Source organism: Salvia hispanica, chromosome 1 (assembly GCF_029641045.1).
Source record: "Salvia hispanica isolate PSC_SH4W2 chromosome 1, Shi_PSC_v1, whole genome shotgun sequence".
NCBI classification, from domain to species: Eukaryota; Viridiplantae; Streptophyta; class Magnoliopsida; order Lamiales; family Lamiaceae; genus Salvia; species Salvia hispanica.
The window spans coordinates 69,777,947-69,802,630 of NC_142692.1; the positions used below are offsets into that span (position 1 = coordinate 69,777,947).

General features: G+C 36.5%; 3 protein-coding genes across 4 annotated transcripts; 2 read left to right on the top strand and 1 right to left on the bottom strand.

Annotated features, from left to right (window-relative positions):
- Positions 1 to 98: 98 nt before the first annotated feature.
- LOC125223723 (putative polygalacturonase At1g80170) lies at positions 99 to 2,708 on the bottom strand. Of its 2 annotated transcripts, XM_048126993.2 has the most exons (9): positions 2,309 to 2,707; positions 2,096 to 2,224; positions 1,856 to 2,026; positions 1,710 to 1,730; positions 1,420 to 1,627; positions 1,250 to 1,331; positions 1,069 to 1,177; positions 769 to 885; positions 99 to 633 (listed from the first exon to the last, which is right to left on the bottom strand). In XM_048126993.2, exons 1-9 carry the CDS (start codon positions 2,561 to 2,563, stop codon positions 346 to 348), a joined length of 1,380 nt encoding a protein of 459 aa, XP_047982950.2. In that variant the 5' UTR covers positions 2,564 to 2,707; the 3' UTR covers positions 99 to 345. The 2 variants fall into 2 exon arrangements, with proteins under 2 accessions (XP_047982950.2, XP_088914371.1); XM_089058245.1 differs by lacking the exon at positions 1,710 to 1,730 and having other exon boundaries at positions 2,309 to 2,708.
- Positions 2,709 to 7,711: 5,003 nt separating this feature from the next.
- Positions 7,712 to 10,688, top strand: LOC125219743 (putative methylesterase 12, chloroplastic). Its single transcript, XM_048121788.2, has 5 exons — positions 7,712 to 8,352; positions 9,169 to 9,411; positions 9,479 to 9,622; positions 9,710 to 9,844; positions 10,338 to 10,688. The coding sequence occupies exons 1-5, from the start codon at positions 8,077 to 8,079 to the stop codon at positions 10,605 to 10,607; spliced, it is 1,068 nt and encodes a 355-aa protein (XP_047977745.2). The 5' UTR covers positions 7,712 to 8,076; the 3' UTR covers positions 10,608 to 10,688.
- Positions 10,689 to 13,471: 2,783 nt separating this feature from the next.
- On the top strand, positions 13,472 to 15,170 carry LOC125224532 (GDSL esterase/lipase At1g71691-like). The gene is made up of 5 exons (XM_048127943.2): positions 13,472 to 13,783; positions 13,882 to 14,003; positions 14,158 to 14,397; positions 14,478 to 14,727; positions 14,818 to 15,170. The coding sequence occupies exons 1-5, from the start codon at positions 13,501 to 13,503 to the stop codon at positions 15,036 to 15,038; spliced, it is 1,116 nt and encodes a 371-aa protein (XP_047983900.2). The 5' UTR covers positions 13,472 to 13,500; the 3' UTR covers positions 15,039 to 15,170.
- Positions 15,171 to 24,684: the final 9,514 nt, after the last annotated feature.

Here is a 24,684-nt window from a genome sequence, read left to right on the forward strand (position 1 = left end):
AGACTCAAGTTGGCTATTTCCATTTTGTCCGACTTGAAATTTTAATTGGTTCAAGTGGATTGTTCTAAATCCTACTGATTTTTTCTTAAGTAGAAAAATTGAGGAATTTGCACTTGTATTGCAGAATGTAGAGTCATGAAAATGGAGTACAATGTAATGCATTGTAACATTACATGTATACAATCTTTGATGATCTTACAAAATATGCTTCATACTATCTATTCTAAGATGTATCACACTATATTTTCATTATACAATCCAAGAATCATGGCACATTCCAAACCTTTGCTCATACTATATTGTTCTACATAGTATAAAAAATAATTAAGATGTATTTGATTTGATTCAAAGCTCTGTATGAACTGTGTGTTGTGTATTAGGCTGAACTATATTAGCATCCTTATCTGAAGAGGAGAGGCATTCTGCTGAGGGATTTATGTAGCCATACCCAATTCCGGCTGCGGAATTGCAGTAGGTCTCGACAGTGCCGTCGCTTCTCTGCAAGTTGATGTTGTTGAGGATGATGTGAGTGCAAGGGATTGTGTCACTGCAAGCAAACTTCATGGCCTTTTGGCTTCTTGATGTCCCGGTTATATTTCGATATATTATTTGGGTTATGTTGACTGCTGACGTCTGATGACACAAGAAATGAGGTTGTTAGGTCGTATAGTGTGTGTGCACGTGTTGGTTAGAGGTATCAAAAGATCGGGGCAATACATTGTTACTTAAAAGCCCGATGGATTGACAGTTCTAGTGGTGAAAGTGTACCTGGTTTTGGCAACTCTTTGGCGAGTCACAGTAGAATTGGTCTATGATGATCGGGTTGGTAACGTCTTCCATTCTGACGTCTTGGTAGCGCACTGCACGCACATAGCCGGAGCCTCCCTGCAACAGCAATAGTGCATATATAGCCACTTTGGATAGCAAAAAGTATTATTATAAGGTCTTTTCAGTAAGGAAGGATTGATAATGGTTCTCCATTTCTCCCCAACTTGATGCTCAAGGGAAAAGTGTCTTACTCTCTTACTAAACTGATCTGCAATTGTCAAAGGAAGTATTATAAGTTACCTGCCAAGTCTTGATTCTGAGGCCATTGGTCGTGCCTCGGAGGAAGGCCTTGTCCACGACAACGCTCTCAACAATACCGGTGGTGTTGTCCTTGCCAAGGCTTCCAATGCTGGTGAAGTGCAGTTTCTAGTAAGCTAGTCCATTGAAAAATGGGTTTAAACTATTTTGGAGAGTATATTACCTAATTCCATGGCCAGGTCCACAAAAGATGTTCTTCATCTTGATGTTGGAGCTAGCATTGACAATTGATATGCAATCATCTCCTATAATCCACACATGTTTGAAGTAAACACACAATTCAAGATTCATGGGAGAAGTAAATTTGTTGAAAAAGTGAGGAAATCCAAGAACCTGTCCCAATTTTGCAGTTTTGAAGAACTACATTTGTTGATTCAGTGATATGTATCCCATCTGTATTGGGGCTGTCCTCTGGGGCAGATACTTTGACATCTATGATACGAACAGAGTCCGAACGCCCGATGACAAAATTCATCTGCTGCCCATTCTGAACTGTGATTCCCTTCACTCTCACAGCTGAGCTTGAGTCTATTGTGAGGGCCTGAAAATTGAGACATTCCACGTCATTATTCGATTCTATGATCATACATAGTAGGCGAGCTTAGTGGGCGAGTTAGCCTCACCGTTGGTGCACTCTTGCAAGGCTGAGGACAGATAATAGAGTCAGAAAAAATAAGAACAAGAAATCAATGTTGGTTAGCAGATCAAAGTGATTAAGTTGGTTGGGATTAGGACATGATTGTTTGAATCAAGATGGAATTTTTTTTACATTGGACTTGTTCTTCTTGCAAGAAGCTGCCCACCATTTAGTGCCTGAGCCATCTATGACACCTTTCCCTTGGAAATAAACCTTGGTTAGATTGTTGAAAACCAGCCAAGTTCTTGGATTATTGGGATCCCAGCTATTTGGATCATCTGGTGCAACGATGGTCCCATCGATCTGCAATCACGAGTCATTGAAAGAAGAACCTTCCCAATACCAGGTTTTGATCCAAGACAAAGACTATACCTGGATCACAATCTTGTCTACACAAGGCCCTCTGAATCTTGTTGCATTCACCAAGTAGCGACGCCCTTCAGGGACCAAGAAAACTGATTTTGGAGTGGAACAAGCTTGTTTCCATGCATCAGTGAAGGCCTAATATGGAAAGAAACAACATGAGACCGATCAAGAACTTGAAGCCATATTTTGTCTTAAAACTTGATTGTATATATATAAGACCTGAGTATTGTCAGCTGCACCATCTCCAACAGCACCAAATCCCTCCACATTTATAAGATTTTTGTTGCTATGGTGACTATGCCAAGATGGGAGATCTATGACCTCCAACGAGTCGTCTTGTCCTTCTTCATCTCCCATGTCCATGTCATGGAGCTTGGCGAAAATCTCAAGTGTATCGGAAATATCTTGGCCAACAATTGAAAGGGGAACAAGAAGCAAAACAAGAAAGGAAAGGAACGTCAGTAACTTGGTCATGGCTTTTTAAGGATGTTTTTGTTTGTTTTTTTGGTGGATAAAATGACTTGATTTGTATAAGAGATTGTGGGATTAATATATAAGTACGGATTGAGTTTGTAAAGTGCAATGGTTTGTGGAGGGAAGGATATGTCTTGACTTAAAAGGGCATGAATGTGTTGCATTTTTCTTTATATGCTATATGCCTACTCTTCAAGGATAAGAATATATAAATTTGAAGAAGTTTGCTTTACTCATAAACTAGTACCCAACTCCACTTAAATACATACTTCCCTAGTAAAAATATTACGAGTGAGCAAAAGAAAAAGATATGTCCTTTTGTTTCTTAGTTTTATGAGGAAGAAATTGTTGTGAAGCACTATTAAGATTTCCATGCATATGTCAATTTTGACTTCTGTTTAGAAAATCCAAATCATCATGTCATTTACAGATTTTGGTATATTGTATTCTATTAATAATATTGCCAAATGGGTGGTGGAGGCTCGGATAGTCGACGATAGAGCTCTACGTATTTCTCGATCGCCTATCTTAGTTAGTTGGCGGCCACCGTCGAGAGATACTTTAAATCTCAACACGGATGCTTCTCAAGAAGGAGGTTCAGGACGGACTTTTGGTGGAGCATTATTTCGTGATGTTATAGGTGTTTGGAGATATGAATTTGTTGTTAATGTTGGGAAGTATTCCACTTCTAAATGCAACACTTTGGTGCATCTTATATGGTCTACAGCTGGCAAAGGATTTGAGTTTTAGAAAGTTAGAGGTGGAGAGTATCAATGATGTTGGGATGTTATGATGTCTCTATTAGTTGTCGAGTCATTGTGCAAAATGTACGTTCTTTTAATTCAGTGGTCATCCATCATGTGCACAGAGATTACTGCTGATTATTTGTCATATCTATACATATATAAAGCCACAGTTTTTGTGGGCCCATTTTTACCGCCAAACTTCATAAAATGTAAGTAGACCATATTGTATACACTATGGAACATATATGTAGCATTCATTGTGCATGTAGAGGATTCTCCACCGCCATTCTGCATAAAAAATGTGTTCTAGGCTCAAAAGCTAGCTTTCTCCCACTAAATATAGCCACTAAAAAAACTTTCTGACACAAGCTGCTACAAATTATATTGGCCCAGTAGTTAAAACGCTGAATTTATTGCTTCAACTATTAATCAAACGGTATTACGGTAAACATATTTATTCCATGGAGTAATAAATAAACATTTGTGTAATAAAGTAATCCAAAAATTCTAATTTAGATTACTTTAACATTTGAGAATGTTATGAGACGAGATAAACTATAAATTACTCCATTAAATAAAATAACATTGTCGATTAAATAATAAGCATAAACAACGTGAAAGTGTTACTGGTGTAAAAAATGCTTTTTGACGATGCAAATAAATTAATCAATTTGCTAAAAAAAATTGAGTTTATTTTCAGTTTACAGACAACATTTACTATTTACAATATTTTATCTTTGAATACCATTGCATAGTTTAGGATATTGTATTTGTTTAAAATACGAAGGAAACATTGTTAAAAAAATTATATACTGTTAATCAACAATTTTTAAGTTGGCTATTGTAGAAAATCTTTTTATATGGGGTATTAATCAACAATTTTTAAGCTGGGTATTTTCGGCACAAAGATTGATGAAATTTTTTTAGTCATTGTTTTGAGGGTATATTACTACTCTAAAACTTGAAACAAAGTAGTCCATAGATTGGAGGTTGAGTGACTTAAGTGAATGATATACTCCAAAAAGGTGCGCAAATGCAGGTCAGCTTTTGAAAAGGCCCTATGCTTCTGAAATTTGTACTGTACATACTTATAAATACATGGTTATATACTATGTACCAATGATTTATGGTGAAACTTGGATAATACCACGTGAGTTAGTATATAGAACATTGAGTAAATCAATGCAGAATTTTAAAATATTAGGAAATGGAAATAAACCAGTAGTTAATGAGTTAATACATGTTAAAATACGTGTTGCAATCAAATTATGCAAATTTTGTCATTTTGAAAGTCGGATAAATTTGAAATAGTGATGAGATTTGAACTCAAATATGAGAAATGGAGTCAAAATCACTCTGCAATCCTCTATAAATACCAATTCTCACATCTTTGTCGATGGGAGAGAAAATTTCTTAACTTCCTATTCCGCCAATCAATAAATAATAAGAAGTTGGATGTACTATGTTTAATGTTCTACAGTATAATGTTTTTTGTATTTAATTTTGAAATTAAGATTTATTTTGTCAGATTTACTTACTTAATTCCATATTTCGCAGGGTCACATATTGAGCATTTGAGACTCATTTGAAGTGAAGATAGAGATATGTTATTCTTATTTAAAAGATTTATCTGAATGATGCAGCATTTAGTATCGCATGTAGGCGGAATTTCTGGTGTGGGGCGAAAGTAGAGGCATTGATAGAGTCAAAGTCAAGATTTGCAATAATTTAACAACATTTATTTTGGCTTAATAATTTCTTTTTAATTTTAAGAAAACACTTTGAGGGCTCTATTATTGATTTCATTTGATTAAAATAGTTGTCGTTACAGCTAATTATATTATTGCTACTACTAATTTTTATTACTAGCGATCATTACAGCTAATTAAAATTTTGATTGCGCATACATGATGAAAAACTGAATTTTGTTTGTTTAAAAAATTGTAAGTTTTGACGAAATTTAAGCTCATATAAAATAGAAAGGATCTTACCATCAACAAGTAGGCATGGACGGCAATGGCGCCATGTGGGTTCAGCGGATGGCAGTGGTGGCGTCGGTAGATACGGACAGAGTTGATGAAAAGGGAAAACTACGACGGCGGCTGAACCAAGGAGAAGGAGAGAGATCCGGATCGAATGAGAGAGGGAGACAGACGCTGGAGATAAGAAGGAGGCGCCGGAGTTGCATGCCGACAATTGGCGGTGCAGGAGAAAAGGGAGAGCCTCTCTCTCCTTATTTAAGGCTAGGTTAAAATAAATATAAAAATGACTTGTACATATATATTTGGACTAATGTTTTCTTATGGGTTTGATATAATAAAAAGTGAAGATAGTTCTTATTTAGATTACATTTCAATAATTGGAGTAACATAATTACATTAATTATAAAATGTAAATTTAATTTAATACTACTCACTAGTCATTATGAATACTAATCTGACATATATAATCATTTAATACTAATTGGACCTATGAAAAATATAATTGAAATACGGCAAGTTTTAGTTATTACTAAAAACATTTTAAAAGTAAATATTTTGAAATAAAGATAAATTAGTTGACATTTTATTAAATTTTATTTTATTTAACGGAATAAGTACTGCCTGGTTATTTTAGCCTTTTCATATCTTTAGAATAATGAATATATGGAAAAAAATTTTATCACTTTTAGTCTGAAGGAAAGAGATGCATTAAGGTTTGATAGTATATAATTTTCTGTTTATTTAATGTATAAATTATCACGTTTAGCCTTAATTATTTGCATTCATATATTTAAGATGATTTTGGTCCTTAAAATTATTAATTTTTTCAAAAATCGGCTACTCCATTTCTTATAAACTATAAAAGTGGTGTGAAAAGCATAAACTTTGGCGGAGATTATTTTTTTCCACCCCGATCCACTTTTAAAATATTCCGGCAAAATACGATCTACGTGAACAGTTTGCGTCTTCTGCACACCAAAAATTTAACATCTTACAATGTTATTTCCTTCCTAGATTTTTCGATAAATTTAAGAATTTGACTAACAAATCGCACTTTAAATCGACTAATATATGATTTTGTTTCTTAAATGTTTTAATTTTAACCATGTGATTTTACACATCATATGCCACGTGAAGAGAAGTAACAACAACTACAATTAAAAATGTAACATAATCCATCTGGATCCACCTTCTGGCCCGTCATGAGAAAAAAAAATAACGCCTAAATTTGTGATTTCTATTATCAATTTTATAGTTTATGGAAAATTTTACGTAATCCATCTGGGACGGAAGGAGAATATTTTTGGAAAGAGTGGGTGTATGTATAAATGAAGAAAGAAAGAGTGGGTGTATGAAGGGATAGAGATAGAAAAAGTGGTAGAGTATATTAACTGGAGAGAAAAAATTACCAAAAATAGAAATGTGTCATCTTGGCTCGCACAGAGGGAGTATTCTTAAACCATTTTTTTTGTTTAATTCAATAACACTCAATCTTTATAATCATAATACTGTTATATATATATACGCATCGAGGCATAAGATATTGTGCCGTGTGGATAATAATTAAAAATGAATATCATATATACAGAAGAAATACTTTAGATGAAATGTCATATTATTTAATTGCGTTAAAAATATTTTACTAAGTATGTTATGATTCAATGAAATGCATTTTTTAAAATTGTTTATTTTGATGACAAAATTTTGATATTCACATGTGACACATAAAATTGTTGAACTATTTATTTATTTAAATTATATGATGTTTTCCTCTTTATGTGTATATCTTATTCAAATTGTATGAACAATTTGTTTATTCAAACTATATGAAGTTTTCCTCTTTGATCCTTAGTTGCATCTTTTATGTGTATAACTTATTATGATTAACATATGCTCTTTAATTCTTAGTCGCACATCTCCACTTTGTCATTTGTTTATTTGATTTTATTCCACTTATATAAAAAATTAAAACCGTATACAAGTTGATAGAAGTACATTTCTCTTGATTTTATATTTTAATCTACTTACCTTAACATTTATCTCTATTATTTGAAAATGTTATATCCCGTGCATAGCACGGGTGATATACTAGTTTTGCTTATGGTTTGGTAGAAGACTCCACGCTCTAGAAATGACACCACAAGGCATTTATTGTTTGCTTTTTAATGATAGATTAGACATTTCTTATATTCGTAAGATATTTCGGGTGTTATATGTGAAAAAACAAAAAATATAATAAAAAAAAATACCACCTCCTTCCCCCAAAGTCATACTCCACATCGGAAGCTGTAAATAAAAATCTTCAGGAGAATGAAGACGGAGTTGAATTTGCAATTATAACCTTAACTCTTGAACTTGCAGTTTACTTTGTTTTATGTTTGTTTTGATTTTTTGTCAAATTATTATCAAAGTTTACTCCTTTTAGCTAGTAGATCATATTCAGGCTGACAAAACAATAACAAGATAGTAACTCTTTTGACTAAATGCTCATTTCATCAAATATTCATTCTGGATCCAACCACCAATTTCCCAATTTATGCGGTGGAGTGAATTAGTTACCTAATCTGCTGAAAAAAGATGCTGCAAAATCCCAAACTCACAGGGAAAGAGAGAGACTGGTGTGAAAACAAGAAAGGTTGGAAAAGAGTGACATCAAAAGCTTGCTTACACTTGCAGTTGATCTGCATTCATCTTGGTTTTTTGCTTCAAATGCCACCCCTTTCTCTCTTTAAGGCATCTGGGCTTCGATAAAAATCGCGTCTTTATTAAACTTTTCGGAGCAAGAATGGGGAATAAGTTAATCTGTATGACCAAGAAAGATGGGAACCCGAGGATTGGATCAAGGAGCAAAAGGGGGTCGATGTCGAAGAGAAAGAGTGCAATAGAGGAAGAAATGCTGCATAGACAAGCTCTAGCTATGGCGATACAGCAGCATCAGCTCTCTCAGAGATTTGACAATGGCTCCTTGTCCCGCCGCATCGGATCCACTAGCTCTCGCCGCCGCGCCACCGCAAATTTATCAGACCCTCTTTCTAATACTATTAGCTCCAACAACAAAGAGGTGAAATTTTTGGTTTTTGCTTTATGCCCTTTTTAATTCTTTTGTTTAATTTCTGTAGCTTTAGTTATACTATCTGTTAGCCTTTTTTAGAGATTGAGAAGAAATTACTAGGATCTTGGCGGGTTGGGGGACTGGGGGTGATGGGTTGGGAATCCCTTTTCTGCTCTGTGTTGAGATCTTGAAGGGCAGGAAAGTTTGAGCATTATCATCATTTCATTAGTTATGGTGATTATAGAGGTGGAAAAAGGGAGAAACAAAGGAGCTTTTTCAAGAAAGTGAAAAGGTGGCTCTTCTTACTAAGGAGTTTTAAAATCTTTTAGCATGCTTCGAATTATTCTAATTGTAACTTATACATGTATGTTTGTTGGGAGAGAAGATGTAGCAATGAGTAGTCACACATATATTGGTTGTTTCGCTTAATCTGTTTGCTCACTTGCTGTTATGAAAAATCTTAATTTGGATTGCGAAAGTTTAGCCTCAAGGAACTATGAAAAGGTGGCTCTATTTTGTAATGAATTATGAGGTCATTGAGTTTGAAGTATTCTAATGGTGCTTGATATGCATATTTCTTGCAAGAGATATAGCGATGAAACTTTCTTTGAAAAGATATTGATTTTGGAATTGGAAATTCTCTAGTAATATATTGGCACATAATTGATATTGTTGTAACCTCCAAACTGTTTCATTCAATAAGCCAAGAGCAATGCCTTCCATCCACAAAGGATCATATCTTACGAGCTAGGGAGAATTGATGTTCAGTCGTTTCAATTACTTGCCGAATTGCTTGATGTTAGATCAATTTCACTCATTGTACAGTTATCCCCCGAATCTTTGGATAACATGAAGACAAAGAAATTTGTTCTAGTACACGGAGAAGGATTTGGAGCTTGGTGTTGGTACAAAAGCATTTCTCTACTAGAGGAATCTGGATTGCTTCCAGTTTCCTTGGATCTGATGGGGTCTGGCATTGATCAAACGGACACAAACACGGTCACCACTCTGGCAGACTACTCAAAACCTTTGATTGATTACCTGCAGAAGTTACCTGATGGTGAAAAGGTAAAGAAACACCTGAGCTAAAGAAATATATGCCATTTGTGCATTTGACAGGCGCATCTGTACGCAGGTGATACTGATTGGTCATAGTAGTGGAGGTGCTTGCATTTCGTATGCATTAGAGATTCTCCCCGAGAAAATCTCCAAGGCCGTGTATGTGTGTGCTACAATGGTGTCTAATGGGCAGAAACCCTTCGATCCTTTTGCTGAAGAGGTGAGTTCTTGCACTAACTACAGTTCAAGAATGCTATGCAGAATTCTCTGATTTGTTGATGGCTCTAAATAAACGGTTTTCTTGCAGCTTGGTTCAGGAGAATTGTTTTCACCTGACTCAAAGTCTCTTGTTTATGGAAACGGTACAGACAAGCCCCCAACGGCATTCATGTTCGATAAGCAGCATCTGCGTGGACTATATTTCAACCAATCTCCTCCCAAGGTACTATGTAATTTATGCCGGATTAGCTACTCAATTTAACCTTTGTTTGAAATATAGAGAGCCTCTTCACATTTGTTTGATAACCAAGAATCATTATTGTCTTCATATATTGCTCTACCTATCCATTTTCTCTCTCTCCCTCACACACAGTCACACACATTTTCATATAAGTTGCATAAAGATAGAGAATCTTGTTGAGTTAAGACTTGAGACACTGCATATTACTCTATTTCTTCTCTTTGCTTTGATCCACGTCTTTCTCTCTCTCTATCTCTCTCTCTCACTCTCATATGTTGATATAAGATGTAAGTAGTATTAACTTAGAATCTTGGAAGTGTGTGTGAGTTGACCAAGCGGTACTGAGGTTAATGCATGAGGCCAAAGGTCTTGGGTTCGAGTCCTCTATGACGTGACCTTTAAATTTATGTTCATTTACCCATAAAAAAAAGTTAGAATCTTGGTAAGCTAAGACGTGTGATGCAATGCAATGTAGGATGTAGCGCTAGCTATGGTTTCCATGAGACTGGTCCCTCTTGGTCCAATGATGGAGGCATTATCATTATCTTACAAATACGAAACCGGCCGTCGTTTCTATATCCAAACATTGGACGATCACGCACTCTCGGCCGACATTCAAGAAAAGCTGGTAAGAGAAAATCCACCTCAAGGAGTCTTCAAGATTAAAGGCAGTGACCATTGCCCTTTCTTCTCAAAGCCTCAATCTTTGCATACAATTTTGATTGAGATCGCCCAAATTCCGTAGCAAAATACTAGTACAATTTAGTTAGAGGAGAGTATATATGTACCTTAATATCTAATCTACTTCGCTTTCTCTTTTCCCTTTTCTAAATTCTCCCAATTAAAAAAAAACCATTTCAAAACAATTTTTTAATTTATGTGCAAATTAGAACTGAATGATAGTTTGTCTATCAACAAATCCGTTACAGGGTTATCTAATCAAGAAGGATAGTTGATATTTATACTTTAAAGTTGAAAAAAATTGAAAGGAATGCGAGTGAAGTGAATTAGTGGGATGTGTATCTATTTTTAATAAAAGTGAAATGTGACTCTTATTGTGGGACGGACAAAAATGACAAAATGTGACTTTTATTGTGGGACAGAAGGAGTATTTAAGATAGTTAGCGATCTAACATGACCTTATAATAATATGTGAATACAATCTGAACAAGTCTATTTTATAATAATACTATAAATATCTCGAAAATGTATTCAGAAAATCAATCATATGGCACAAATTGTATTTTGCTATGTACCTATATCAAATGAGTACATGAACAAATTAATATGGTCCTAATAGATTTCCACCTTGACAAAACTACACCATGTATATGTTCGGAAAAATACATATTGTACGACGTAAATGAATACATGCATTTAAACTCAACAAAACTAAACTAAAATTCAATCGAGCTAGACAATATTATTCCCAGACAGCTCCTCATCAAGTTCTTCGTCTGGTCCAAACAACTTCATTAAACGAGCATGATGATTCTCTTTTTTCTTTTGCTGCCACCTCTTGTATAGGAAAACACTTAAAAGAATAACTAAGAGGACAAGAAACAGTATGAGGCTCACAACAATGATCGAGCTTATCTTCGACTTTCTAGCCGCAACATCCACTTCATCACTCGTATCATCAGATGAAAAACTGTTTGCCATACCTATGAATACAAACATTGTACTAATATCTCTTAATTTGTATCAAAATATTCTATTTCAATACATGAATAATTAAGGCGAACGAAATGTACAGAAATTACTTAGACAATTTCATAAACAAAATAGTAATAAAATAATTTCTATATACCAAAAATGAGAGAGAGACATACCTGAATCCAGTCGAGCTAGTGAAACGAAGAAAATGATGAAGAAGTTGAAGCTTTTGATTCTACTCATCAGTTTTTGTTTTTTTCTTAACTACTTTGCCTTAGTTTTTCTTGTGCTATTATTTAGATTTTAAAGCAGTTCACTATCGCCTGCAATTTAAAAGAATATTGAAGAATGTTTTAAATTATTTTCTACATTTTAAACATGTAATCTTATACAGAAAAGGGAAGCATTTTAAAGTAGTCAGAATGCATAAATAAATACATTTGACCAATTAATTCTCGAAACATACGTTTCTTTACCAAAATAATTTTAACGATCCTATTCGATTTATGGACAAGATTTATAAGATTGAATAAATATTATACGATTGTGATAATTAATTCACGTTGAGATTGATTCCATTCAAATTTAAGGATTTGGCTTAGATTATGAAAATGCCTAAAATTTAAAACCAGCCTCGACGAATATCAGATTTTTTGTCTCTATTTTATTTCTTGTCCATTTCATTTGTCGTTTTTATTTTGTAGTATTGGTCTTGAAAACTCTAAAAATTCCATCTTCACAAATCACACTTGTACAAAAAGTACAAAGCGTCTACAATTTCTTTAATTTGTTTTTTTTTTCCTGTAAAAATGCTGATAATATAAAATGCTTTTGTAGTCCGTAGATATACGTATTTCATACAAAAACAAATACAAATAGTTTTTATCTTGAAGTTATTATATGAAGACAACCTATTGAGCCGGCTTTCAACTCGTATGAATGATACTTGCAATAATGATTGATTAAAACTCTCTTTTATGTAGAGACAAAAGTTATCACCGATGCAGCTCAGAAGGAACTTGTCAATCAGAAAATTGAAGATGCTGAGCCTTTTCAAGGCGAAGCACTCTTGGATGCCAAGTGCTTCAAGTGAAGATACTGTTTGGACACCTATGTTTCCCAAAATTTTGTCTATCTAAATTCTAGATTATTCTTGACTTTGATTCTGCAAAAATATGTAAATGAGACATGATTTTTTGTTAGCTATCTACGTAGCCTTGCTAAATCTTGTTGATCAATAGATTTCTATCAAACATACCCTTGATTCTACACAATTATGTTTTGTCAAAATGGCATGATCTTCATCTTCTACTTCCAGTTAATTAGTACTCCCTATAAAATTAGAATCTCATTCCACTATTAGGTTTATCAATGTTATATTATTCTTATACCGAAGTCAAACTCCCTGCCATGTTAATGTTATAGTGTTATAAATGCTTTGTAACCATCTTCTCAACTGTCCCAGACAATGCTTGAATAAATGATGCCGCCATAGCCACCCTATCACTCTCTCTATCTTTCCTTTCTTGCCTGCACCTCCCAACTAGTAATTAACACTTGCGTTTCTGCATGCATATGTCATTATACTCATTTGAATCGTAATCTTTTGATAGATATTTCAAATTAATGAAATCTAGTTTGTGAAGTCTTTGCTTTCCAGGGCATCAATTATCAGACATGTAGTTTATTTAAATCTAATATGTGCTAACCTTTTCAAGCAAAAACTTACACGGTTGTAAAATAAAATAGATATTTACATTGTAGAATCAATGAAAACGAAAGCAAAAATTACGAATAAACCGAGTGAATCCATTAAAGAGGTAAAAACCAAAACAAGTGGTGAAAAAAACTAAGCATGCATCTGATATTATTGAATCTAATTACTCCACTGAGACACCATACAGGTGAACTCATTTACTCCTCCCTAACCACCGCCACCTTCTTTAACCCCCCCCCCCACCACACACATACACACACACATCATGCAGCAGAAAGACATCACCATGGCTTGCAAGGCTTCAAGGTTTTGTGAGGTTTGTCTGTTTTTCTTGGTGTTTGGTGCAAACATTGCAATGGGTCAAGATGGTGAAACTAGTAGAGCAATGGTTCCAGCCTTGTTCATCTTTGGTGACTCCTTGATTGACAATGGCAACAACAATGATTTGCCATCTTTTGCAAAAGCTAACTATTTTCCTTATGGCATTGATTTCAATGGCGGCCCCACTGGAAGATTCTCCAATGGCTATACCATGGTTGATACAATAGGTATGTACTGCTTCTTTTCTTTTCTTTTTTTTTTTTATGAGGAAAATGGTGATACTTATATTTCTGATATGGGCATATCATAATTCATATGCATGCAGCTGAGTTGCTGGGATTGCCCTTGATCCCTCCTTACTCTCAAGCTTCTGGTGATCAAATTAGATATGGAGTCAATTATGCATCTGCTGCTGCTGGCATTCTTGATGATACAGGCAGGAATTTTGTAAGTCGATATATTTATGCAAATCTCTCTCTGTCACATGTTTGACTAATGGTTCAAAAAAAGAGGCCTAAAATTTGGCTGATGGTTTCCAATATTATTTTGGTGTCTACAAAGTGGCTTTATTGTCAGTTTCTCTGTTTGTTTCGTTTAACAGGTGAGCCGTATTCCATTCAACCAGCAAATCAAGAACTTTGAGAGCAGTCTTGAACAGATTAAAAGCAGTAGTGGTGCACAAGATGTGAGCAAGGATCTGGCTAAGTCCATCTTCTTTGTTGGAATGGGTAGTAATGACTACCTCAACAACTACCTCATGCCTAATTACGATACCAAGGATCACTACAATCCTCAGCAGTTTGCAGATCTCTTGGTGCAGCAATACTCTCAGCAGCTCACTGTAAGAAAGGGACCATTTAAACACATTCAATCAATAATATTATGGTATTCTTCTTCTAATGATGGTGATGCTGAATGCAGAATCTGTACAATCTTGGAGCTAGGAAATTTGTGATAGGAGGGATTGGGCTAATGGGATGCATTCCAAGCATTTTGGCACAGAGCAGTAATGGAGTCTGCTCAGATGAAGTAAACCAGCTTGTTCAGCCCTTCAACTTGAACACAAAGACCATGGTCAACAATCTTATTACTACAAAACCAGGATCTGTTTTTACTTACATCGACATTGGGAATATGTTTCAAGATCTCATCTCCAATGCAGGATCATATGGTCTCTAAATCTGTCTCATCTCATCTTGTCTGACTTCTCATCATTTAGTCAAAGGGGTTTAAGTCATTTTCATACATTCTAATATTGCAGGATTTAGTGTTCTAAACGAAGGTTGCTGTGGGATTGGGAAGAACAGTGGGCAGATCACCTGTCTTCCTTTCCAGACACCATGCCCGGATAGGAGCAAGTACATATTCTGGGATGCATTCCACCCGACAGAATCCGTTAACGTCTTGTTTGGACATAAGGCTTTCAATGGGAGCAGTAACTTTGCCTATCCCTTCAGCATACAGCAACTTGCCAACTTCTGATCTTGCTCTAGTCTTCTAATGTACTTTCTCCTCTATATTAGCTATTGTTGTTTGGTTTAGCTGTATGAAATCAAGTTTGTAAGAGCAGGCATATTGTTAAATGAATCAAGAATCTACGTCGGTTAAATCAAATGTTAACAATCAAGATAGATATTCAGAGCAGTATGTTTTCTCACGAATTAGATAAGGTAAACAAAAAAACAACAAGAAGAAGAAGCCATTCATTCATGAACCGGAAGTAACTATATAATGATTTTCCACATTCAAGCTGAGGGACAAAAAGGGGTTCTCGAAATTAGATTATCTCTCCGTCGTTTTTCCGAGAAACTGCTAAATGCAGCTGCCTTTGGATTTATTTAGAATATTAAAAATACCATAACTTTCTCGTTACTCGTGATAATTGACCACTACAGGAGGCTTTGGAAACCTTATTCCATGGGTAACAGTTGGGCATTCTCGAAATTGGATTATCTCTCTGTCGTTTTTCTGAGCCAAAGGCATCTGCCTTTGGATTTATTTAGAATATTAAAATGGCCATAACTTTATCGTTACTCGTGATAAATGACCTCTACAGGAGACTTTGGAAACCTTATTCCATGGGTAACAGGTGGGCATTCTCGAAATTGGATTATCTCTCTGTCGTTTTTCCAAGAAACTGCCAAAGACAGCTGCCTTTGGATTTACTTAGAATATTAAAAATGCTATAACTTTCTCGTTACTCGTGATAATTGACCACTACAGGAGGCTTTCGAAACCTTATTCCATGGGTAACAGTTGGCCATTCTCGAAATTGGATTATCTCTCCTTCGTTTTTCCGAAAAACTGCCAAAGGCACTTGCCTTTGGATTTACTAAGAATATTAAAAAGGCAATAACTTTCTCGTTACTCGTGATAATTGACCACTACAGTAGGCTTTGGAAACCTTATTCCATGGGTAACAGTTGGGCATTCGCGAAATTGGATTATCTCTCCGTCGTTTTTTCGAGAAACTGCCAAAGGTAGCTGCCTTTGGAATTATTTAGAATATTCAAAATTCCATAACTTTCTCGTTACTCGTGATAATTGACTACTATAGGAGGGTTTGGATACCTTATTCCATGGGTAACAGTTGGGTATTCTCGAAATTGGATTATCTCTCCGTCGTTCTTCCGAGAAACTGCTAAAGGCAGCTGCCTATGGATTTATTTAGAATATTAAAAAGGCCATAACTTTCTTGTTACTCGTGATAATTGAACACTACAGGAGGGTTTGGATACCTTATTCCATGGGTAACAGTTGGGCATTCTCGAAATTGGATTATCTCTCCGTCGTTTTTCCGATAAACTGCTAAAGGCAGCTGCCTATGGATTTATTTAGAATATTAAAATGGCCATAACTTTATCGTTACTCGTGATAAATGAACTCTACTGGAGGCTTTGGAAACCTTATTCCATGGGTAACAGTTGGGCATTCTCGAAATTGGATTATATCTCTGTCGTTTTTCCGAGAAACTGCCAAAGGCTGCCTTTGGATTTATTTAGATTATTAAAAAGGCCATAACTTTCTCGTTACTCGTGATAATTGACCACTACAGGAGGCTTTGGAAACCTTATTCCATGTGTAACAGTTGGGCATTCTAGAAATTGAATTATCTCTCCGTTGTTTTTTCGAGAAACTGCCAAAGGTAGCTGCCTTTGGATTTATTTAGAATATTAAAAATTCCATAACTTTCTCGTTACTCGTGATAATTGACTACTACAAGAGGGTTTGGATACCTTTTTCCATGGGTAACAGTTGGGCATTCTCGAAATTGGATTATCTCTCCGTCGTTTTTCCGAGAAACTGCCAAAGGCAGCTGCCTTTGGATTTATTTAGAATATTAAAAAGGCCATAACTTTCTCGTTACTCGTGATAATTGACCACTACAGGAGGCTTTGGAAACCTTATTCCATGGGTAACAGTTGGGCATTCTCGAAATTAGATTATCTCTCCGTCGTTTTTCGGAGAAACCGCCAAAGGCAGCTGCATTTGGATTTATTTAGAATATTAAAAAGGCCATAACTTTCTCGTTACTCGTGATAATTGACCACTACAGGAGGCTTTGGAAACCTTATTCCATGGGTAACAGTTGGGCATTTTCGAAATTGGATTATCTCTCCATCGTTATTCCGAGAAACTGCCAAAGGCAGCTGCCTTTGGATTTACTTAGAATATTAAAAAGACCATAACTTTCTCGTTACTCGTGATAATTGAACACTACAGGAGGGTTTGGATACCTTATTCCATGGGTAACAGTTGGGCATTTGCGAAATTGGATTATCTCTCCGTCGTTTTTCCGAGAAACTGCCGAAGGTAGCTGCCTTTGGATTTATTTAGAATATTAAAAATTCCATAACTTTATCGTTAGTCGTGATAAATGACCTCTACAGGAGGCTTTGGAAACCTTATTCCATGGGTAACAGTTGGGCATTCTCGAAATTGGATTATCTCTCCGTCGTTTTTCCGAGAAACTGCCAAAGGCAGCTGCCTTTGGATTTATTTAGAATATTAAAAAGGCCATAACTTTCTCGTTACTCGTGATAATTGACCACTACAGGAGGCTTTGGAAACCTTATTCCATGGGTAACAGTTGGGCATTCTCGAAATTAGATTATCTCTCCGTCGTTTTTCGGAGAAACCGCCAAAGGCAGCTGCCTTTGGATTTATTTAGAATATTAAAAAGGCCATAACTTTCTCGTTACTCGTGATAATTGACCACTACAGGAGGCTTTGGAAACCTTATTCCATGGGTAACAGTTGGGCATTTTCGAAATTGGATTATCTCTCCATCGTTTTTCCGAGAAACTGCCAAAGGCAGCTGCCTTTGGATTTACTTAGAATATTATTAAAAAGACCATAACTTTCTCGTTACTCGTGATAATTGAACACTACACGACGGTTTAGATACCTTATTCCTTGAGTAACAGTTGGGCATTCTCGAAATTGGATTATATCTCTGTCGTTTTTCCGAGAAACTGCCAAAGGCAGCTGCCTTTGGATTTACTTAGAATATTAAAAAGGCCATAACTTTCTCGTTACCCTTGATAATTGACCACTACAGGAGGCTTTCGAAACCTTATTCCATGGGTAACAGTTGGGCATTCTTGAAATTGGATTATCTCTCCGTCGTTTTTCCGAGAAACTGCCAAAGGCAGCTGCCTTTGGATTTACTTAGAATATTATTAAAAAGACCATAACTTTCTCGTTACTCGTGATAATTGAACACTACACGACGGTTTAGATACCTTATTCCTTGAGTAACAGTTGGGCATTTGCGAAATTGGATTATCTCTCCGTCGTTTTTTCGAGAAACTGCCAAAGGTAGCTGCCTTTGGATTTATTTAGAATATTAAAAATTCCATAACTTTCTCGTTACTCGTGATAATTGACTACTACAAGAGGGTTTGGATACCTTTTTCCATGGGTAACAGTTGGGCATTCTCGAAATTGGATTATCTCTCCGTCGTTTTTCCGAGAAACTGCCAAAGGCAGCTGCCTTTGGATTTATTTAGAATATTAAAAAGGCCATAACTTTCTCGTTACTCGTGATAATTGACCACTACAGGAGGCTTTGGAAACCTTATTCCATGGGTAACAGTTGGGCATTCTCGAAATTAGATTATCTCTCCGTCGTTTTTCGGAGAAACCGCCAAAGGCAGCTGCCTTTAGATTTATTTAGAATATTAAAAAGGCCATAACTTTCTCGTTACTCGTGATAATTGACCACTACAGGAGGCTTTGGAAACCTTATTCCATGGGTAACAGTTGGGCATTTTCGAAATTGGATTATCTCTCCATCGTTTTTCCGAGAAACTGCCAAAGGCAGCTGCCTTTGGATTTACTTAGAATATTAAAAAGACCATAACTTTCTTGTTACTCGTGATAATTGAACACTACAGGAGGGTTTGGATACCTTATTCCATGGGTAACAGTTGGGCATTTGCGAAATTGGATTATCTCTCCGTCGTTTTTCCGAGAAACTGCCGAAGGTAGCTGCCTTTGGATTTATTTAGAATATTAAAAATTCCATAACTTTGTCGTTAGTCGTGATAAATGACCTCTACAGGAGGCTTTGGAAACCTTATTCCATGGGTAACAGTTGGGCATTCTCGAAATTGGATTATCTCTCCGTCGTTTTTCCGAGAAACTGCCAAAGGCAGCTGCCTTTGGATTTATTTAGAATATTAAAAAGGCCATAACTTTCTCGTTACTCGTGATAATTGACCACTACAGGAGGCTTTGGAAACCTTATTCTATGGGTAACAGTTGGGCATTCTCGAAATTAGATTATCTCTTCGTCGTTTTTCGGAGAAACCGCCAAAGTCAGCAGCCTTTGGATTTACTTAGAATATTATTAAAAAGACCATAACTTTCTCGTTACTCGTGATAATTGAACACTACACGACGGTTTAGATACCTTATTCCATGAGTAACAGTTGGGCATTTGCGAAATTGGATTATCTCTCCGTCGTTTTTTCGAGAAACTGCCAAAGGCAGCTGCCTTTGGATTTATTTAGAATATTAAAAAGGCCATAACTTTCTCGTTACTCGTGATAATTGACCACTACAGGAGGCTTTGGAAACCTTATTCCATGGGTAACAGTTGGGCATTCTCGAAATTAGATTATCTCTCCGTCGTTTTTCGGAGAAACCGCCAAAGGCAGCTGCCTTTAGATTTATTTAGAATATTAAAAAGGCCATAACTTTCTCGTTACTCGTGATAATTGACCACTACAGGAGGCTTTGGAAACCTTATTCCATGGGTAACAGTTGGGCATTTTCGAAATTGGATTATCTCTCCATCGTTTTTCCGAGAAACTGCCAAAGGCAGCTGCCTTTGGATTTACTTAGAATATTAAAAAGACCATAACTTTCTTGTTACTCGTGATAATTGAACACTACAGGAGGGTTTGGATACCTTATTCCATGGGTAACAGTTGGGCATTTGCGAAATTGGATTATCTCTCCGTCGTTTTTCCGAGAAACTGCCGAAGGTAGCTGCCTTTGGATTTATTTAGAATATTAAAAATTCCATAACTTTATCGTTAGTCGTGATAAATGACCTCTACAGGAGGCTTTGGAAACCTTATTCCATGGGTAACAGTTGGGCATTCTCGAAATTGGATTATCTCTCCGTCGTTTTTCCGAGAAACTGCCAAAGGCAGCTGCCTTTGGATTTATTTAGAATATTAAAAAGGCCATAACTTTCTCGTTACTCGTGATAATTGACCACTACAGGAGGCTTTGGAAACCTTATTCCATGGGTAACAGTTGGGTATTCTCGAAATTAGATTATCTCTCCGTCGTTTTTCGGAGAAACCGCCAAAGGCAGCAGCCTTTGGATTTACTTAGAATATTATTAAAAAGACCATAACTTTCTCGTTACTCGTGATAATTGAACACTACACGACGGTTTAGATACCTTATTCCTTGAGTAACAGTTGGGCATTCTCGAAATTAGATTATCTCTCCGTCGTTTTTCGGAGAAACCGCCAAAGGCAGCTGCCTTTAGATTTATTTAGAATATTAAAAAGGCCATAACTTTCTCGTTACTCGTGATAATTGACCACTACAGGAGGCTTTGGAAACCTTATTCCATGGGTAACAGTTGGGCATTTTCGAAATTGGATTATCTCTCCATCGTTTTTCCGAGAAACTGCCAAAGGCAGCTGCCTTTGGATTTACTTAGAATATTAAAAAGACCATAACTTTCTTGTTACTCGTGATAATTGAACACTACAGGAGGGTTTGGATACCTTATTCCATGGGTAACAGTTGGGCATTTGCGAAATTGGATTATCTCTCCGTCGTTTTTCCGAGAAACTGCCGAAGGTAGCTGCCTTTGGATTTATTTAGAATATTAAAAATTCCATAACTTTGTCGTTAGTCGTGATAAATGACCTCTACAGGAGGCTTTGGAAACCTTATTCCATGGGTAACAGTTGGGCATTCTCGAAATTGGATTATCTCTCCGTCGTTTTTCCGAGAAACTGCCAAAGGCAGCTGCCTTTGGATTTATTTAGAATATTAAAAAGGCCATAACTTTCTCGTTACTCGTGATAATTGACCACTACAGGAGGCTTTGGAAACCTTATTCTATGGGTAACAGTTGGGCATTCTCGAAATTAGATTATCTCTTCGTCGTTTTTCGGAGAAACCGCCAAAGTCAGCAGCCTTTGGATTTACTTAGAATATTATTAAAAAGACCATAACTTTCTCGTTACTCGTGATAATTGAACACTACACGACGGTTTAGATACCTTATTCCATGAGTAACAGTTGGGCATTTGCGAAATTGGATTATCTCTCCGTCGTTTTTTCGAGAAACTGCCAAAGGCAGCTGCCTTTGGATTTATTTAGAATATTAAAAAGGCCATAACTTTCTCGTTACTCGTGATAATTGACCACTACAGGAGGCTTTGGAAACCTTATTCCATGGGTAACAGTTGGGCATTCTCGAAATTAGATTATCTCTCCGTCGTTTTTCGGAGAAACCGCCAAAGGCAGCTGCCTTTAGATTTATTTAGAATATTAAAAAGGCCATAACTTTCTCGTTACTCGTGATAATTGACCACTACAGGAGGCTTTGGAAACCTTATTCCATGGGTAACAGTTGGGCATTTTCGAAATTGGATTATCTCTCCATCGTTTTTCCGAGAAACTGCCAAAGGCAGCTGCCTTTGGATTTACTTAGAATATTAAAAAGACCATAACTTTCTTGTTACTTGTGATAATTGAACACTACAGGAGGGTTTGGATACCTTATTCCATGGGTAACAGTTGGGCATTTGCGAAATTGGATTATCTCTCCGTCGTTTTTCCGAGAAACTGCCGAAGGTAGCTGCCTTTGGATTTATTTAGAATATTAAAAATTCCATAACTTTATCGTTAGTCGTGATAAATGACCTCTACAGGAGGCTTTGGAAACCTTATTCCATGGGTAACAGTTGGGCATTCTCGAAATTGGATTATCTCTCCGTCGTTTTTCCGAGAAACTGCCAAAGGCAGCTGCCTTTGGATTTATTTAGAATATTAAAAAGGCCATAACTTTCTCGTTACTCGTGATAATTGACCACTACAGGAGGCTTTGGAAACCTTATTCCATGGGTAACAGTTGGGTATTCTCGAAATTAGATTATCTCTCCGTCGTTTTTCGGAGAAACCGCCAAAGGCAGCAGCCTTTGGATTTACTTAGAATATTATTAAAAAGACCATAACTTTCTCGTTACTCGTGATAATTGAACACTACACGACGGTTTAGATACCTTATTCCTTGAGTAACAGTTGGGCATTTGCGAAATTGGATTATCTCTCCGTCGTTTTTTCGAGAAACTGCCAAAGGCAGCTGCCTTTAGATTTATTTAGAATATTAAAAAGGCCATAACTTTCTCGTTACTCGTGATAATTGAACACTACAGGAGGCTTTAGAAACCTTATTGTATGGGTAACAGTTGGGCATTCGCGAAATTGGATTATCTCTCCGTCGTTTTTCCGAGAAACTGCCGAAGGTAGCTGCCTTTGGATTTATTTAGAATATTAAAAATTCCATAACTTTATCGTTAGTCGTGATAAATGACCTCTACAGGAGGCTTTGGAAACCTTATTCCATGGGTAACAGTTGGGCATTCTCGAAATTGGATTATCTCTCCGTCGTTTTTCCGAGAAACCGCCAAAGGCAGCTGCCTTTAGATTTATTTAGAATATTAAAAAGGCCATAACTTTCTCGTTAATCGTGATAATTGACCACTACAGGAGGCTTTGGAAACCTTATTCCATGGGTAACAGTTGGGCATTTTCGAAATTGGATTATCTCTCCATCGTTTTTCCGAGAAACTGCCAAAGGCAGCTGCCTTTGGATTTACTTAGAATATTAAAAAGACCATAACTTTCTTGTTACTCGTGATAATTGAACACTACAGGAGGGTTTGGATACCTTATTCCATGGGTAACAGTTGGGCATTTGCGAAATTGGATTATCTCTCCGTCGTTTTTCCGAGAAACTGCCGAAGGTAGCTGCCTTTGGATTTATTTAGAATATTAAAAATTCCATAACTTTATCGTTAGTCGTGATAAATGACCTCTACAGGAGGCTTTGGAAACCTTATTCCATGGGTAACAGTTGGGCATTCTCGAAATTGGATTATCTCTCCGTCGTTTTTCCGAGAAACTGCCAAAGGCAGCTGCCTTTGGATTTATTTAGAATATTAAAAAGGCCATAACTTTCTCGTTACTCGTGATAATTGACCACTACAGGAGGCTTTGGAAACCTTATTCCATGGGTAACAGTTGGGCATTCTCGAAATTAGATTATCTCTCCGTCGTTTTTCGGAGAAACCGCCAAAGGCAGCAGCCTTTGGATTTATTTAGAATATTAAAAAGGCCATAACTTTCTCGTTACTCGTGATAATTGACCACTACAGGAGGCTTTGGAAACCTTATTCCATGGGTAACAGTTGGGCATTTTCGAAATTGGATTATCTCTCCATCGTTTTTCCGAGAAACTGCCAAAGGCAGCTGCCTTTGGATTTACTTAGAATATTAAAAAGACCATAACTTTCTCGTTACTCGTGATAATTGAACACTACACGACGGTTTAGATACCTTATTCCTTGAGTAACAGTTGGGCATTCTCGAAATTGGATTATATCTCTGTCGTTTTTCCGAGAAACTGCCAAAGGCAGCTGCCTTTGGATTTACTTAGAATATTAAAAAGGCCATAACTTTGTCGTTACCCTTGATAATTGACCACTACAGGAGGCTTTCGAAACCTTATTCCATGGGTAACAGTTGGGCATTCTTGAAATTGGATTATCTCTCCGTCGTTTTTCCGAGAAACTGCCAAAGGCAGCCTTTGGATTTACTTAAAATATTAAAAAGGCCATAACTTTCTCGTTACTCGTGATAATTGAACACTACAGGAGGCTTTAGAAACCTTATTGTATGGGTAACAGTTGGGCATTCGCGAAATTGGATTATCTCTCCGTCGTTTTTCCGAGAAACTGCTAAAGGCAGTTGCCTTTGGATTTATTTAAAATATTAAAACGGCCATAACTTTCTCGTTACTCGTGATAATTAAACACTACAGGATGCTTTGGAAACCTTATTCCATGGGTAACAGTTGGGCATTCTCGAAATTAGATTATCTCTCCGCCGTTTTTCCAAGAAACTGCCAAAGGCAGCTGCCTTTGGATTTATTTAGAATATTTGAAAGGCCATAACTTTCTCGTTACTCGTGATAATTGACCACTACAGGAGGCTTTGGAAACCGTATTCCATGGGTAACAGTTGGACATTCTCGAAATTGAATTATCTCTCCGTTGTTTTTCCGAGAAACTGCCAAAGGCAGCTGCCTTTGGATTTACTTAGAATATTAAAAAGGCCATAATTTTCTCGTTACTCGTGATAATTGACCACTACAGGAGGATTTGGAAACCTTATTCCATGGGTAACAGTTGAGCATTCGCGAAATTGGATTATCTTTCCGTCGTTTTTCCGAGATACTGCCCAAGGCAGCTGCCTTTGGATTTATTTAGAATATTTAAAAGGCCATAACTTTCTCGTTACTCGTGATAATTGACCACTACAGGAGGCTTTGGAAACCTTATTCCATGGGTAACAAGTGGGCATT